Source organism: Bos indicus x Bos taurus, chromosome 13 (genome assembly GCF_003369695.1).
Source record: "Bos indicus x Bos taurus breed Angus x Brahman F1 hybrid chromosome 13, Bos_hybrid_MaternalHap_v2.0, whole genome shotgun sequence".
NCBI lineage: Eukaryota > Metazoa > Chordata > Mammalia > Artiodactyla > Bovidae > Bos > Bos indicus x Bos taurus.
Window position 1 is genome coordinate 18,578,037 of NC_040088.1, and position 16,766 is coordinate 18,594,802.

The 16,766-nt window shown below is 39.0% G+C and overlaps 1 protein-coding gene across 13 annotated transcripts in view; it reads left to right on the forward strand.

Moving 5' to 3' along the window:
* The first annotated feature begins 231 nt into the window (after nucleotides 1–231).
* Nucleotides 232–16,766, forward strand: part of LOC113903074 (copine-1) — a 37,678-nt gene continuing 21,143 nt past the window's right edge. Inside the window, exons 1-4 of one of the 13 annotated variants that reach the window (XM_027558667.1) lie at nucleotides 232–412; nucleotides 2,468–2,577; nucleotides 5,659–5,743; nucleotides 8,342–15,776. In XM_027558667.1, coding sequence (XP_027414468.1) covers nucleotides 8,364–11,225 — 2,862 coding nt within the window. In that variant the 5' untranslated portion in view covers nucleotides 232–412; nucleotides 2,468–2,577; nucleotides 5,659–5,743; nucleotides 8,342–8,363 and the 3' untranslated portion in view covers nucleotides 11,226–15,776. Of the gene's footprint in view, nucleotides 413–2,467; nucleotides 2,578–5,658; nucleotides 5,744–8,341; nucleotides 15,777–16,766 lie in introns of those variants that run through there. The other 12 variants (XR_003514016.1, XM_027558668.1, XM_027558679.1 and 9 more) reach the window with 12 other exon arrangements.

The window sequence follows — 16,766 nt, forward strand, 5'->3', positions numbered from 1 at the left end:
AGGTAGGCAGTATTTTCCTCCTTTCGCAGAGGCTCGAAAAGAAGAAACTGCTTGAACCCAGGCGCCAAATACTTGAGCGGATCCCATCAAGCAGCGTCGCTCCCCTAAAGGCGAAGCTAGTGCGCAAACGTCGCAAACTTCTCACAAGAAACACAGGCAACTTCCGGGAGCTTCCCGAGATGCTCAGCCCGCTTGCGCCGCTCCGCCCCGTGACGTTAGTCACTCCGCCCCGCCCTTTCTGGAACGCTGAGCTGCGGAGCGGGCCGGCGGCCATCTTGTGAAGCGGAGGAGAAGGAGGTGGCTGCTCTGGGCTCCGGGAAGCCGTTCGGGCTGGGGCTGCCGGCCGCGGGGCGGAGGCACTCGCGCGGGGGGTAACTCGGGTCTGGGTTCAGGTGCCGCGCAGCTCTCGCCGGTAAGACTCCTGCAGCCCCGGAACGGGCGGGGCTGTGCGGGGCTCGAGCCGCCCCTTGGTGGCCCGGGGCGGGGCCTTCGAAGGCCTCGGAGCCCGCCGCAGCGAGCGCCCTACACAAAAGGGTCGGGGCTTAGCTAAGGGGGTCTTGGGGCGCCACTTGCGCCTCTCAGTCCTGAGAGGATGGTCTGCCTATCGAAGAGGGCCCGAGGCCATAGCGAGGACGCCCCCGTTGTCTGAGAGGGGAGGAAGCCAGAGCTGGGTGCTCCAGCTGCCCGCAAACGAACGGGAACTGCAGTGAAAACACGCTACATTCCGAATGAACAAGATTCTCTATGCTCTCATGTGGGGCAGAGATTATATCTGTGTCCCGAAGTAAGGGGATAATCATAGTGAGGACACTCCCTCCACCGGCAGTGGGATGGAGGCCCCTGAAAAAAGGGACTGGACACACCTGTGGGGAGGGAGCTGTAGTCGGTTCTCTCCCTTGAGTGTAGGAAGGAAGTCAGAATTGGCCGGCCGCCATGGAGGCCTGAAGGTAGAGGGGGTTGCTTGAAAAGCTGCTGAGGCCCAGCGTTGGGGCGGGGCTTGTTCTCCGGTGTGTAGTTAATTGGAGAAGGCCGCACGGGTAGCATGGGGTTGAGTCCGCCTCGCGAGCCTTATGAGAATTGTTAAGACGTTAGGCCCTTGGTTCCCGCGTAGGGAAGGGTCTGCTAAGAGCATCACTTTACGTGTCCCTTGGGAGAGATCCTCCAGCATTTAAGGTGGAGGAGGTTCAATGGGATGCGGAGACTGGGTGATTTTGATGGAGAGTGAACTGAGTTTTTGATTGAAGGCTGGAGATGGTAGTTTGCGGCCACGTGAAAAAAATGAGTGGGAGCGGCTTTGATAATCCACAGGTTAATGACAGGAAGATCACTAGTGCAGGGGGCTTAGTTGCTAGATTGTAAGTGCGTGGACTGTTTGCCGTATAGTGGAAATTTGAGCTCCTGTGAGGGTTACTCTGGGTTATTCAGCTCTGAACGTACCGAAAGCTGTGTAGTGGAAATAGACAACATAAGCGAGGTTTCTGGATCTTAAAACCCTTCTTGCTCCGGATTCCCAGAGATGACATAATGTAAATTGGGATAGTTGACAGGAACCAAAATATACAAGATTAAGGTGATGCCAGTCGATATAACCTACTAAAAAACTGATTGCAACTGAAGGTTTTGTTGAAGGAGAGACTTCGGACAAGTATTTGTTTTAGAGCTTCTTGTATGGTTTTAAATGGTATAATTTTTGTAAAATGCAGTACTAACATGAATTTCCTTGGATTTTATTATCTAATTTACATTGTTAATGCATTTCAGAGCATTTGCAATTGAAAAAAATAATCTTAGAAGTCTGGACATATAGGCTATTCTCGTTGCGTTTTGTATTTTAATTATAGGCATACACCAGACTGGGTCGTACTTGGTAGTTTTGATAGCGTGGAGGATTTCTGGATTTAGTGGAAGGAAATTGTGTTCAGCCGTTTTCTAAGAATATTAAAAAGCTGGGAGGAACTGTTACAGGAGGTTAAAAAATTATGTTTATGGTAATTAATCCCTGAAGAAAATGATACGTTTGGCTTGTTTTGTAAAAGTTGAGGATGTGCTCGGGATTATTACTGGAAAATTTTAATGAAGCAGGGAATACATTTTTATATCACTTTTATATGCTCTATTATTGGTTATTTTGTTTATGGATTGTGATGCATAATTTCAGTTTTTTTATGTTCATATCTGTTAGGTGAAAAATGTGAAGCTTTAGAAACCATCATGGTAGTTACTTGGAATATATTGTTATACGCTGATTCCAGAAAACTCCAGACTTCTTTCATTTTTTTTGACATACCAAATGACTTGATTTTTGCATGATGAGTTTGGGGGTTGTTGGTACAATTTTTAGACGTGAAACTTGATTTTGTGGGCCAGTGTTTTCCAGGTGTTGAAATTCAGCGACAGTATTCATGGTGTTTTTATTCCATTTTGTAGATAGTCACTCCATCCTTCTATTGAATATTTTCTTCTCTAGATGAAATAGGAAGAACTTCTGTCAGTAACGGTTGCGCAAAAGATGTTTTTAGATATCCCTGCCTAAAACGCAGTGACTATCTTCCATTTCTCTGATCTTCTGCCTGGCCAGTAAGTGCTTGATAAATGTTTGTGGGAAAAGTGAATGTTGTTGTGTTTTAGGTCAACTAAGAAAAATCACTTATAGTTTTGTCAGATTTTACTACCACCACACATACACCTTTTGGTTTGCATAGAGTTTAATTCATTAAATTTAAAGCCTTAAAACCAGTAGTGAGGGTGAATGTGGTTGGCTAGATTAGAAGAAATATTGTTTCTTTGAAGTCTAAAGCCAGTAAGACAATGAACTTTGTTGGCATTTGGGGGGATATAAAAAATAATATAGTCTTTTTTGCAAGAGCGTAAATATCATATTTAGAAATGTCTTTTTGATTCACTGCCTTTGAATACTGACTGGAGATAAATGAGAAAGTGGAGAAATATGCTATTAAAGGTTTATATCTCCCTCAATGTCAGAAAATTTGTTTTAAGACCGGTCCCAGAACCTGAAATGTGATCCATTTGGGGATGGAGACAAAATTAAGTCGATGAAGCTATGTTCTTTTTCATAATGCATACCATGATGTGGTTATGTTGCGTGTAGCATGGTGCCCGATGTAATTGGTTCTCTATTACTCATCTTTGTGGTGAACATTCAAAGGGTGCTTATGTTTGTTTTCTTTTGAATCTGAAGATCTTAGATTGTACCTGTACCCTGGTTCTTGTGATCAAAAACTGATAAACCAAGTTAAAATTCACTTTTGGATGTTTATTACCAAATGAATAGTGGAAATGGTCAAGTTCCTATCTGTGCCTTGGCTTCCTGGTAAAGAAGATTGTTGTCAGACATTTTATCCTGAAATTCCAAGTTTTTGGAATGGCTAGTAAATAAGAAAATCTGTCTTCTCATAATAATATGCTAAAATTTTGTAGCAAATATTTGTGCATGTATCTGGTATTTGTAAAGTGGAAACAAAGCTACTGTGAGTTAATCCTCAAGATAAAGTGCAAAAGTATACTAAAGCAAGCTTCTTGTTTTAGTTCTAAAATATATGAGTGGATTTAATGGCAAATCAAGCCCATTTTCTCTTTCCCTTAGCTCTATGAGAAGGTAAAACATGAATTTTAGATGTTTTGTTGCTTAGAATTGTTTTCAGTCTTTGTAAAATTCATTAAAGCTTAAGGTGATTGGAATGAATATTTCATTTTGGTATCCTACTTTTAGTTGCTTGCTGACATTTAGAATGCAGTAATGAGTAGGTTCCTAATGCTTCTATTAAACAGTAATGCTTCTATTAAATCATTGAGTCCCTTTCCAAGTGAGATGTTGAAAACAAAAGTACTTTAGTTCTCAGGATTTCTATTTGAAGGAAAGGATGTAGTACGAAGAGTTCTGAAGTTCTGGCTTCTAGCCTGAGCTTCCTGTGTACTTTTCTTTGGTATGGGATGAGGTGGAGCTTCTCTTTTGCTGAAATAGTGAAGATTAACAATTTATGTCTTGATTGATTTTGTAACATGTAAATTCAACATGTTACATACACTTCAGCTAGAGATTTGTCAAATTCAGCTGGTTCTTTTAACTTTTCTCCTTGTTTAGTAATTTTTGGCAATCCTGGAGACATTTTTGGGAGTAGATATAGCATGTTCCCTTTGGGCTTAACTGGCTGATACCAAGCTTGTTCCTCTGTGGGTGGACATATCTTACTTACCTTCTCTGGTCTGAAAGGGAGGAGGCTGAGGAACTTGTTTCCCTTGCCTTCAGGGCACATGGCCTGACCCCCCCCCTCCCCCCACCAGACCTTTTGAATTGGAATCTCCAGTAGGAATCATCACAAGTGCTTAACTAGAAAATTACCCTAGTCAAACTTGTACATTTAGGGAAAAAAACCTGCAATAATTCATGCTCTTCTTTGAACATAAACTTTATGTAAAGCAAGCTTTTTTCTGTTTTACATTGCCTTTTGTGACCTGTTAAACTACTGGATGTGGCTTTTTAAATAAAGAGTTTTAGAATTCTACACAAATTAGTATTGATTGTACAGCTATTAAAAGATTTAACACAATGCTCTGGACTTTTGTAAGTGTTGTTTATGACATACAGCATAACTTTGTGGCAAAACAATCTCAGTGTTCTTTAGTAATTTGAGTGGATGTTGATGTTTATTTTAGCTTGTTCTTCAGAAAAGTTTGGAGTAACACTGAAACTTTTGAATATGTCTTTCCAGTGATGCATATTAAGCTCAGTGGTGGTATCTTGATCTTGACAGATAGCTAAAAATAGGCATCATCATTCTAAGTAGGCTTCTGTGGGTAATCTTAATACCTAACAGTGACAATTTTCTTCTACTCTTGAATATAGTTGTCTAATCGTTTGGTCATATAAATTGCTTGTGAATTGTTCATAACTTCACCAGTTTGGGAGAAATTGCAGTGAAAGATGAGTGATGTGTTTTTACTTTGGAAGTACTCTTAATATGCTGGATTTTTTTTTTTAACAAGTTTCTTGGGACAAGTTTGGTATGTTAGAAGAAAAAAACTTTCCCTTAATATTTTGAACTCTGGTGGTTTTAACTAGGAATTACTCCTACAGCCAGAACTTTTACTTCATTTGTGTTTTTTTGTTGTTTGATTGCTATTTTGGTGCAAAGGAAAATATCTTGAAAGAGTAACGGCAGTAATTTCCATGAATACGCTTGAGTTGATGACTTAATTTGTCCAGTAACTGTTACTTTGTGAATTTGTGCTTTTTCATAAAAATTTGATGGGAATCTGAGGAGATAGATTGCAGTTGGACTTGTGTTATGGAATTTTCTGGACTGGTTTAATCATCAAGTGATTAAAGCAATTACCAGATGTGAAGTTGAGCTTTGTGACTGTTTTAGTTTTCAATTGATTCATTCTTCTTGGGCTAATTTATGACACATTCTTGATGTGTGTAAATATATAATATTTTGAGAGAAAGCATTTGAAAGCAATACCAAATAATAAATAATAAACATGTGGGATTTTGGTATCTATATTTTTTTCTAATACTTCATAAAGATGTACTCCAGTGGTTTCATACTCGCCTTCGTAATATACAGTTCAGTGTGGCCTGTGCGTATTTTTGTGTTTCCTGCATTGATTTTTGCCTCCATTTATTCTCTATTGCAGTCTAAAAGTTGGTTTTAATTGGTTGCCCACAGGATTGACTTGACCTCTACTTCTTGTTAAGAAAATACATCTCTTGTTTTATCAGGTAAGAGAATTTGAATAGAGGGTTTGTTTTTATACAAAATAAAATGAGATAGCTTATTAAATAACATGAAAATACATATAATAACTGTGTTTTTTATTCTTTGTTTTTAAACAAGCTTATTTGAGGGATGGTTTTGGGGTGGATGGGTGTCTTGAACATTGTTGATTCCTTTGGGAGTCAGTTTCCTATGGATGCATTTCTCCTGCTGAATTCCTCATTATTAGGAAGTAAGTCGCTGTTTTCTTTCCTCGGTATCATTTTAGACCACCTACAAATAGAGGTGCTTATTATTGGTATGGTTTTTTTAATATTCCTTTGTGGAATAGGTAGAGAAAATGGTAGAAGTATATATGTCATATGTTTTAGAGTACAAATTGACTTTAGATGGAACCTTATTGATTGGAATCTGACCCTCTTGTTAAATAACTAGGATATGCTCAAGCAAGATAGATTGAAATGACTCATCTGTCAGACAGGTACTTTGTAGCAGAATAGCAGATTTTATTTCATGTTTTTTCAGAACCTAAAACCTTCTCCCTTTTTGGATGGCTGTATGAATAAATCTTGTGCGCTACTTTGGTTTACTCAGCCCTTTTCTAGATGGTAATCTGGGCAGACCTTCAATATCATGTTTTCGTATGTACCTTGTACAGACTTTGACTAAATCCCCTCTCTCAGCGGCAGATGGTTTGAAGACTTAACTGTGTATGTCACTTTAGCCCTGTGTTTAATTCTTGGGACATATTAAAATTCTCATCTTACTGTCCTAATGCAAACTAACATACTCTTTGTCTCTCTCTCAAGTTTTGGGGATTTAGATTACCCAAGATGTTTCCCCCAATTAGTGATTAAGTGATTTTTGAAGTTGAATGGATTATTGTCTTAGCTTTGCTGTATAGCCAATCTTTTAGAATTAGTAAGGAACGAGAATTTGATTTAATGAATCAGAACCTTCTTGATGAACTTCTTAGAGACTGCTAAATAGTAAATAAGGGCAAAAGAGTCTATCAGTGTGATGTGTTTAGTATTAATTTTTCTTACTGATCCTTTCGACCAAAAATGAAAAGCTTCCCCCTCTTTTCAGATTTCTAGTGTTTTATATGGTTTTATTTTGTGTTTGCCAATCCATCTTTCTAGGTTAAATTTGAAGGTGGCTTTTATTTTTGTGTAGGTGTGTGTGAGAAAAGCGTCTGAAAGCCAAACAATGTATTTCTCTTGTGTACAGCAGTCGTAATATTGAGATATAATTGCAGATTTTGTTGCCTCAAATTAGTATTCATGTAATATTTGACATTGGAAAGCTGCTTTCATGGAGTTAGTATCCTTAGAACTTGCAGCAGGAAACTTTGCTCTTCTTTGTTCTTATTTGAGAAGTGATGAAGCCACAGCTCACATAATTTATCATTTTCCTAAGATCACAGAGCCAGTTTAATAGATTTATGTTTCAAAGTCGATTTTTAAAATGGCTTGGAAAACATCCTATGTTGTTGACCACATAAATTTCAAATTAATATATTTTTTCAGCCCCAAGAATTTGTTTTGGATCACTTTACAAATGGCTGCTTTTGCACTTATTCTTAGAAACTATACGAACTGAAATACTGAAATTTTATTTAAGTCTGGGAGAAATTTTTCTTTTTGATTATATCAAAATGGACATTATCTATGGAGATGAGTGAGCACCCAGAAATACCATAGGAGTTATGTTGGGTCACAATCACTGAATAAAGTTCATTCACTAGTTCAAAAACAAAAAATAGCTGTTTTTCATTATCAGCCCTCTCTGTGGGATAAACAAGACCTTATTAAATGAGGGTTTGAGAATGAGTCCTTGGACCTGAGTTTTAACTGGAACAGCCATGTTGAATGGCGCTGTAACCAGGTTCTACTTTTTGGAGTGATGACTTCAGATATCTAACATTTTGGCTATTTTATTCAGTATTTCTTTGGGATGCTTAGTACGTGTTAACCTTATATGTAATGCATAATCCCATGTATCATTTTTTTAATAAAAATATTTTTTTAATAAATTGTTTCATCCTAGGGTGAAATATGGAACCACTTATTTGAGACTTGAATCTGCTTTAGTGTTATTTGAAATTCATTGTTATGAGATCAAGCCATATAGAATAATTTTACAATAGTTCTACAAAGTTATTAAGTTTATAAGGAAGATTCTGAGCCAGTTTTAACTATTACCTTTGACACATTCTTTGTATCTTTTCCCCTGTAGATAAACTTTGTTTCCTGATTTGACATGCACATTTCTTTTAAATCTTATTGAATAATTAGTGGCCAGACTGATGAAATAATTGGTGATTTTATTGTCCTTTGGTGGTTTTTTCCCCTGAAACTTTTGAGTCTTGAACTTTTAATTGTTTTCAGAATTAATGTCTTTTGGACGTTGAAATTGGGTTACATTGTAAATGGCATATAGTACCCAGTTTTTAGAATATCCACATTTTAAAAAATGACATTGCTTGTGATAGTTTAAGGGACTACTTGAGGGCCTAATACGGTAGCTGGTCATTCTTATAGCTGAAAACTTGGTGTGATAAACAGGAGTCTGACCTGGCCGTTGCCTTTTCTCATCTGCAGGTGTGTGTGGTTTCAGCGCAGCATGGCTGTGGTCATCCGTTTGCAAGGTCTCCCAATTGTGGCGGGGACCATGGACATTCGCCACTTCTTCTCTGGATTGACCATTCCTGATGGGGGCGTGCATATTGTAGGGGGTGAACTGGGTGAGGCTTTCATCGTTTTTGCCACTGATGAAGATGCAAGGCTTGGTATGATGCGCACAGGTGGTACAATTAAAGGGTCAAAAGTAACACTGTTGTTGAGTAGTAAAACGGAAATGCAGAATATGATTGAACTGAGTCGTAGGCGTTTTGAAACTGCCAACCTAGATATACCACCGGCAAATGCTAGTAGATCAGGACCGCCACCTAGCTCAGGAATGAGTGGCAGGGTGAACTTGCCTACAACAGTACCCAACTTTAATAATCCTTCACCCAGTGTAGTTACTGCCACCACTTCTGTTCATGAAAGCAGCAAAAACATACAGACATTTTCCACAGCCAGCATAGGAACGGCTCCTCCAAATATGGGGGCTTCCTTTGGGAGCCCAACGTTTAGCTCAACTGTTCCAAGCACAGCCTCTCCGATGAACACAGTCCCACCTCCACCAATTCCTCCAATCCCAGCGATGCCATCTTTGCCGCCGATGCCGTCTATTCCCCCAATTCCAGTTCCTCCTCCGGTACCTACAATGCCTCCTGTGCCTCCTGTGCCCCCAATTCCCCCAGTCCCTTCTGTGCCACCCATGACCCCACTGCCACCCATGTCAGGCATGCCACCTTTGAACCCACCACCTGTGGCACCTCTACCTGCTGGAATGAATGGCTCTGGAGCACCTGTGAATCTGAACAATAACCTGAACCCTGTGTTTCTGGGTCCATTGAATCCTGTTAACCCTGTCCAGATGAACTCGCAAAGCAGTGTGAAACCACTTCCCATCAACCCTGATGATCTGTATGTCAGTGTGCATGGAATGCCCTTTTCTGCAATGGAAAATGATGTCCGAGATTTTTTCCATGGGCTCCGCGTTGATGCGGTGCATTTGTTGAAAGATCATGTAGGTCGAAATAATGGGAATGGATTGGTTAAGTTTCTCTCCCCTCAAGATACATTTGAAGCTTTGAAACGAAACAGAATGCTGATGATTCAACGCTATGTGGAAGTTAGTCCTGCCACAGAGAGACAGTGGGTAGCTGCTGGAGGCCATATCACTTTTAAGCAAAGTATAGGACCTTCTGGACAAACCCATCCCCCTCCTCAGCCACTTCCCAGGTCAAAATCGCCCAGTGGGCAGAAAAGGTCAAGGTCAAGATCACCACATGAGGCTGGTTTTTGTGTTTACTTGAAAGGGCTGCCATTTGAAGCAGAAAACAAACATGTCATTGATTTTTTTAAAAAGTTGGATATTGTGGAAGATAGTATTTATATTGCTTATGGACCCAATGGGAAAGCAACGGGTGAAGGCTTCGTAGAGTTCAGGAATGAGGCTGACTATAAGGCTGCTCTGTGTCGTCATAAACAATACATGGGTAATCGCTTTATTCAAGTTCATCCAATTACCAAGAAAGGTATGCTAGAAAAGATAGATATGATTCGAAAAAGACTGCAGAACTTCAGCTATGACCAGAGGGAAATGATCTTAAATCCGGAGGGGGATGTCACCTCTGCCAAAGTCTGTGCCCATATAACAAATATTCCCTTCAGCATTACCAAGATGGATGTTCTTCAGTTCCTAGAAGGAATCCCAGTGGATGAAAATGCTGTACATGTTCTTGTTGATAACAATGGGCAAGGTCTAGGACAGGCATTGGTTCAGTTTAAAAATGAAGATGATGCACGTAAGTCTGAACGCTTACACCGTAAAAAACTTAATGGGAGAGAAGCTTTTGTTCATGTAGTTACTTTAGAAGATATGAGAGAGATTGAGAAAAATCCTCCTGCCCAAGGAAAAAAGGGGTTAAAGATGTCTGTGCCAGGTAATCCTGCAGTTCCAGGAATTCCCAATGTGGGAATGCCCAATGCGGGATTGCCCAGTTCAGGAATGCCCAGTGCGGGACTGCCTAATGCGGGAATGCCCAATGCAGGAATACCTGCTGCGGGAATGCCCAATGCGGGAATGCCTGCTGCAGGAATGCCTAATGCAGGAATTCCCAGTGCAGGAATGCCTGCTGCGGGAATGCCTGGTGTGGGAATGCCCGGTGCGGGAATGCCTAGTGCAGGAGGTGAAGAGCATGCCTTCTTGGCTGTAGGATCTAAGGAGGCCAACAGTGGGCCTCCATTTAACTTTCCTGGTAATTTTGGTGGGTCAAATGCCTTTGGACCACCACTCCCTCCTCCAGGATTAGGAGGGGCCTTTGGTGATGCTAGGCCTGGAATGCCTTCAGTTGGAAATAGTGGTTTGCCTGGTCTAGGACTGGATGTTCCAGGTTTTGGAGGTGGACCAAATAATTTAAGTGGACCAGGATTTGGAGGGGGCCCTCAGAATTTTGGAAATGGCCCTGGTAGCTTAGGTGGCCCCCCTGGCTTTGGAAGTGGGCCCCCTGGCCTTGGAAATGCCCCTGGGCATTTGAGTGGCCCTCCAGCCTTTGGTCCTGGTCCTGGCCCTGGCCCTGGCCCAATCCACATTGGTGGTCCTCCTGGCTTTGGATCTAGTTCTGGAAAACCAGGACCAACAATAATTAAAGTACAGAACATGCCCTTCACTGTGTCTATTGATGAGATTTTAGATTTCTTTTACGGTTATCAAGTGATCCCAGGCTCAGTGTGTTTAAAGTACAATGAAAAAGGTATGCCCACCGGTGAAGCTATGGTGGCTTTCGAATCTCGGGATGAAGCCACAGCTGCTGTCATTGACTTAAATGACAGACCTATTGGCTCTAGGAAAGTAAAACTTGTATTAGGGTAGCTGTTCACATCATTCTTCATAGGGTAGATATAGTCTTCATAGTGCTGTGATTAATGCATTCAGATTGTTTTTCTAGTGTTTCCAGGTTAGAACCTGTGGATTGTTTCAATTGCATATAGATTGGTTTCCATGACATAGAGTGTTGGTTGACTGTTTACAGAAGACTCACTACCGAGATAAACATTGCTGTATGTTATAGTAAAGCTGTCTCGAGAGAACACAAAAATGATTTTGGCATACCATTAGAGAAACCATTTGTAAAACTCAAATGACCACATAAAGCTTATCAAGGAGTCTAGATTGGTTTTTGTTTTATACCATATGGATGAAGAAGATAGAAATGTCAATAGAGCTCATTAAGGGTGCTCTTGCCAGCTGCTGAAAAATAGAAGCTGGCTACTCTTGGAATTTGGTTCAAAGCTGGACAGATTTGCTTTGTTATAGGGTCAAAGCATTGTCTAAAGTTCTCGTTTTCTTTTAAAATTGAATAAAATCTCTGTATACAGATTCACTGTATGTACCTTTATTGCTTCTTGAGGGTTCTTGCTGTATAGACAGTCCTGCTTCTGAAGTTGCTGCTTTGTTTGCCTCATTGACTCGTTTGTAAATGAGTAGAACTGCTTTGTTGTTGTTTTTCTATTATAAAATTCCACACTTGGTTTCTGCTATAACCTTGAAATTTTAATTTCTATTGTCACACTTAAAACTGTGTGGAATAAGACATTTGCCACAAAAGTAAAACAGAGTCCTCTACCTACCAGAGCCTTTTTGGTTTGACCGCCGAGTTGTAGTTTAGTCAGTTTAAAAATCGTGCCTGTTGTTTGGACGGCATAAAAAACCAGAAACCACTTTCAGTAATCATTGTTTAAGATGCCTAAGTTGAAATCCTGCCCAAGATGGACTCTAATGTTCTGGCAATTTCCTCCTGTCCCAAATTTATCTGAAATGACTTATAAAACTAAATAATCGTCCATTCATAAGAAAGCATCATTATATATAGGTTTTTAAAATTGAAGTTGCAGTTGTTAGTTTTGTTAACTATTAATAGTGTGATAGGAAAAGATCCATAAACTAGCCCATAGATTGATATGTACTTAATCCTGTTACTTGGAGGCTTTTTGGTCTAGTTGATTGATCAGGAGCCTGTTTGCAAAAATTCTAAAGAGTACAAGTGCCGCTGTTAGAGGGGAGAGAACTGAGACTTCTTGCCCTTTCATACTTTGGCATTCAGGACACTAAGGCAGGAGGACCACATGGGTTCTGGTTGGTGAGTGTCCTTGTCATGAAAACATTTGCCTTACAACGTCCTACTCACTGCCGCAAAAGGCTCTACTTATGGTTACTTTTCTTAAAATGCTCTAAAGATGTGTCACATATTATAAACGGAATGGGAGATTGGTGAGATATCATGAAAAACAAATTTGTCTTTTACATGGGCCTCTGTCTTGGTTTGAAACATCCCCAACATTTCCTACAAATCAATGTACTTGTAAAGGGGTCAGCCTTTTAAAAGAAGTATTTTCTATTTAAGAAAAATAGTGCCTTTTTGGTGTTGCAATTCAGCAGAACGCTTAAATACAGCGTCTCTTGTAATTTAGAGTTAAGAATGGCAACAGTTTCATTTGTGTGGTAAGATTTGGAAAGCCTTTTCATCACTACAATCTTAGAGGATTGACAGTACAGGATTTTTTGTTTAGGGAAAGGATTATTTAGACTTTCAAAGACGAGATGGCTGTGTTGTGGGTCTTTTGGTAATTCACGAATACAAATTTGCTTTGACAGATCACTAGATAATTGCCTCCTCAACTAAAAAAGCAATATGTTTGTATATGCTGTTCAATTTAAGTTTTCTGTTAAGTAATCATTTCTCATTCCAAAGACAGAGAGTGCAGAAAACTTCAGCACTGCTTGGGAATCTTATTTCAACTGCAGATTTTTTTCCCAATTGGAAAGCTATTTTCATTTTAGAAAAATGGGTTGTTTGAAGATGAAAGTCTTTATTTTTCACAATTTATTTTGGTTATGTGTTCATAAATTCTTATTAAATATTTCATATACTTCATTGCAACTACTTTGTTATTCGTACATTTTAGATAAATGCTAAAAAGGAAAACTTGATTTCATTGTTTACCAAATTAAATAAATTTAAAAAATAGTGGTTTGTGTAGAAATTGGAGAGAATTGTGTTTCATATTTGGTCTCACAACAGTGCTTCTCTTGTTGTGAAATGTAATTAAATACTTTGCCCTCTGGAACTTGATTTTTGTGTATCTAAGACTTATTAACATAGTGCTAACTGCTAAGCATACTGTTCATCTAGTTCTGATTGGAGTTTGAGTTTTTAAAAAATTCTTGAAAATATGTTCTGTGAAACTATTCATACCTCTCTTCCTGCAAATTTTCTCCTAAGAATAAGGTTTGGGATGAAAATTTACATTATTTTCTCATTTGCTTTGTATGGTATGAAGGATTTGTAAAGCTTTGCTCAAAGTTTTGTGCATTTGTTAACACTATCATGATGTTTTCAATCTTCTGTGTAAACTTTATTGCCTGTTTTTGGTGACTCTGACATTAATAGAAGAGAAACTTTTAGATTTAGTGGGTCCCCCCTCCATTTTTTATGTTTTTTATTTTTTTTTTTAGTTTAAAGGGTTAGTGAAATCTATAAAATGTATTTTATAAATAAGCAAACTTGTAAACTTTTCTTGAACTTCAGTGAAACATTTAGTTCCAAAGCAACATTTGGAGGTGTGTTCTGTGTGCACTGTAGTTTGGATGTAGAATTAGTGGCTTTTTTTTTTTTTAACAACACTATTAAGTGATAAGTTTCTAGTTTTGTGCTTCAAGTTGTCAAAGCATTCATAGTGGAAATTCCATTAGGAAACTTTATTTGGAATTTCAGAGAGTAATACTCAGTGTAATTAGGTCAGTCTTAACCCACTGGATGAAAATATAGGGCTGTGTATGGAAGTAAACAGACATACATTTTGGATGGAAGTACCTTGGATGAAAATAAGGATGCACAAAAGCCTTAATCAAGCTGAGTCCCTTTTATTGGGTTCTGTCATTGTGTACAGGTGTGGGTCAAGTGTTTAAAAATGAATCCACCAATCAGTTGAAGAACACTTTAAAAATGAGTAAAGAAGATGTAAAATTGCTGCTAGTTAAATTTTCTGGAAGAATTTCTGGCGGTGATTACTTTAAAAAATTATTTCCCACTCTTGCAAACATTTAAATTGTTTTACTGGCAGTTCTGTAGTAGTCCAAACTTTAGAAAGCAGACACAATAAAATGACTTATTGCCAATATGGCCACAACATTGCCAGCAAAATACTGCCTTGGCTTCATTCAGCAGAGACTTTTGTTTTTATAGATGAAGTCTTGAATATTGTTCAATAAACTTGTCACGAAATAAAACAGGCTGATGCTTTTAATGCTTTAACTGCACAGACGTACTCTATTGAGCTATACCATTAGATATTTTGGGGTCTTTTAAAAACTCTTGAAAATATTTTGTGCCTTTGGAAACGTGGCTTTGGTGATCTTGGAGATAACGATTGTTGCTTATCCTTGTCTGCTAATGCTGAAGTATGGAAAGAAGAGGATACCTGGAACTGCAGGGAGGAATCTTGATTCTAGGTCATGTCTGTGGTATCCACTTTTTCAGACTTACTATGTGTGTTTTGCTAGCAAGCCACTTTTTTAATGTGGACTGAGAAAGAACTGGAAACCAGATGCTCCTTTTCATGAAAGGAGTCTTAAAGGGGGCTGTGAATTTTTTTTTTTTAATGGTTAGGAAATGGGAAAAGAAATATTCAGAATATATTGTCACTTGCACATATCTTTAAAACTTTGTTTTCCTTCTTTGTTTTTGCATGAGTATGTTAGGTATTTGAAGTGGGGAAGTGGGGCTAGAAATCAAAAATATTGCTGGTTTCTGACACTGATGCTCTGATTTTGTCCATTCCACGTTTGTTCAACTTCTGGAAAAAAATTAGCAAATAAAAAGTTTGCATAAACTCCATAGAGTCTCTTTAAAAAACAAAAAACTGAATTGGAGTTGCAGAGAAAATAGCGGGCTGTTCCTTTTAACCAGAACTCTTGAAAAATGTTTATAACTTTTTTCTTTATCTTAAAAGTTTTAGCCTGAATTTGAGTTTGAATTCCCAGCTTGTTTGAGAAAGTTTTAGACTAGACGTAATAAATTCCAGATAGTTGCTGAGCTGTTTTTAAAATCATGACAGTTTGACTAAGCATTTGAAAAATTACAGAATGAAATCAGCTGTTTGGAATATCCAGAAATATCTAGAATGGTCTTTACCATCTTAAAAGAGTGGACTGTGTGCTAATATGTCTCCTTTTCTTGCTCAGGAGAGATTACTCAATTTCTATAACTCACGGTTGTCTACTTTCCATTGTTTTACAGCAAGTAATTATCTGTCAATTATGTACATTTCCACCATTCTCCTTACTCCCAAAAGTGGAGTTTTTATGGGATATGGTAGACTCCAAACTTAATGGCTATTCTTTTTAATTAAAAAAATTGCTTGATATTCCGCTTCTTCTTTTTAGCATGGAATCTGGTAGATGACATTAACTTATTTTAAAATGCCCTTGGAAGAGTGTACTCTGGTGGTGGCACAATCCTCTGATGCTGTGGTGACTTTAGGGAACCTGTTCAACCAGTAAGCGGGCTCATCTCTTGTTGGTGCCTGCTTGTGTAAATCTTAATTCTTCACTGTGCTGTTCTTGGATTTGTTATTGGTGCCTTAGCTATTTTGTGCCAGAGGATCTCACAAGCATATGGCTCCTTTTTTGCATCACCATAACTAGCAACTAGCAACCAAGGCACTGCTTTTCTACATACTGTTCTCCTACTGAAGGGGAAAAAGCCACCTGGGGCAAACATTCCAGCCCCAGCGACCAAAGGGCAGCACTCTTAAAACTCCGGAGAAAGGAAAGTAGTGCTCATTAACCATATTCCATAAATTCTGTTGAGAGCCCCAGGAACCTCTTGCCAGCAAAAATATTGACCATTAGGTCATAGAGACTAAGCAAACACCAGCTGTAGAGAAGTGGGTAAATAGCACAGCAGAACATTGGAGTTGGCCCTCTAGCTGCTCCAGACATCTGGACTCGGATTTTAGCGACTTAATAGTCTCTTATCAGTTTTCCTAGTCAACCGATGGCTTGCCGTTTCATGTCAAGCAAAGGAGGTGGTGCCTATTTGGGGAAAATAGAGCCATGACCAGGCAGAGAACATAATTCAATATGGACAGAGTCAGAGATGTTAAGTAATCATAACACATCCCAGTATTCCAGTATCACACTGCTTCTTGGTGTTCGATTCCCTATTTTGATGCTGTCAATTTTCCCCTTTTACATGCTTATACAGTAAGCTTGCCTAGTAACCAGCACTATTAAATTTTACTTAGACTGAAGCCCCCTCACCGCTCTCTGTAACCCTAACTTAATTGAGTTGGAGTGAGTGTGAGTTCCCCTACCGCTCTTGATTAGTGAAATAAGATTTGTCATTTATGC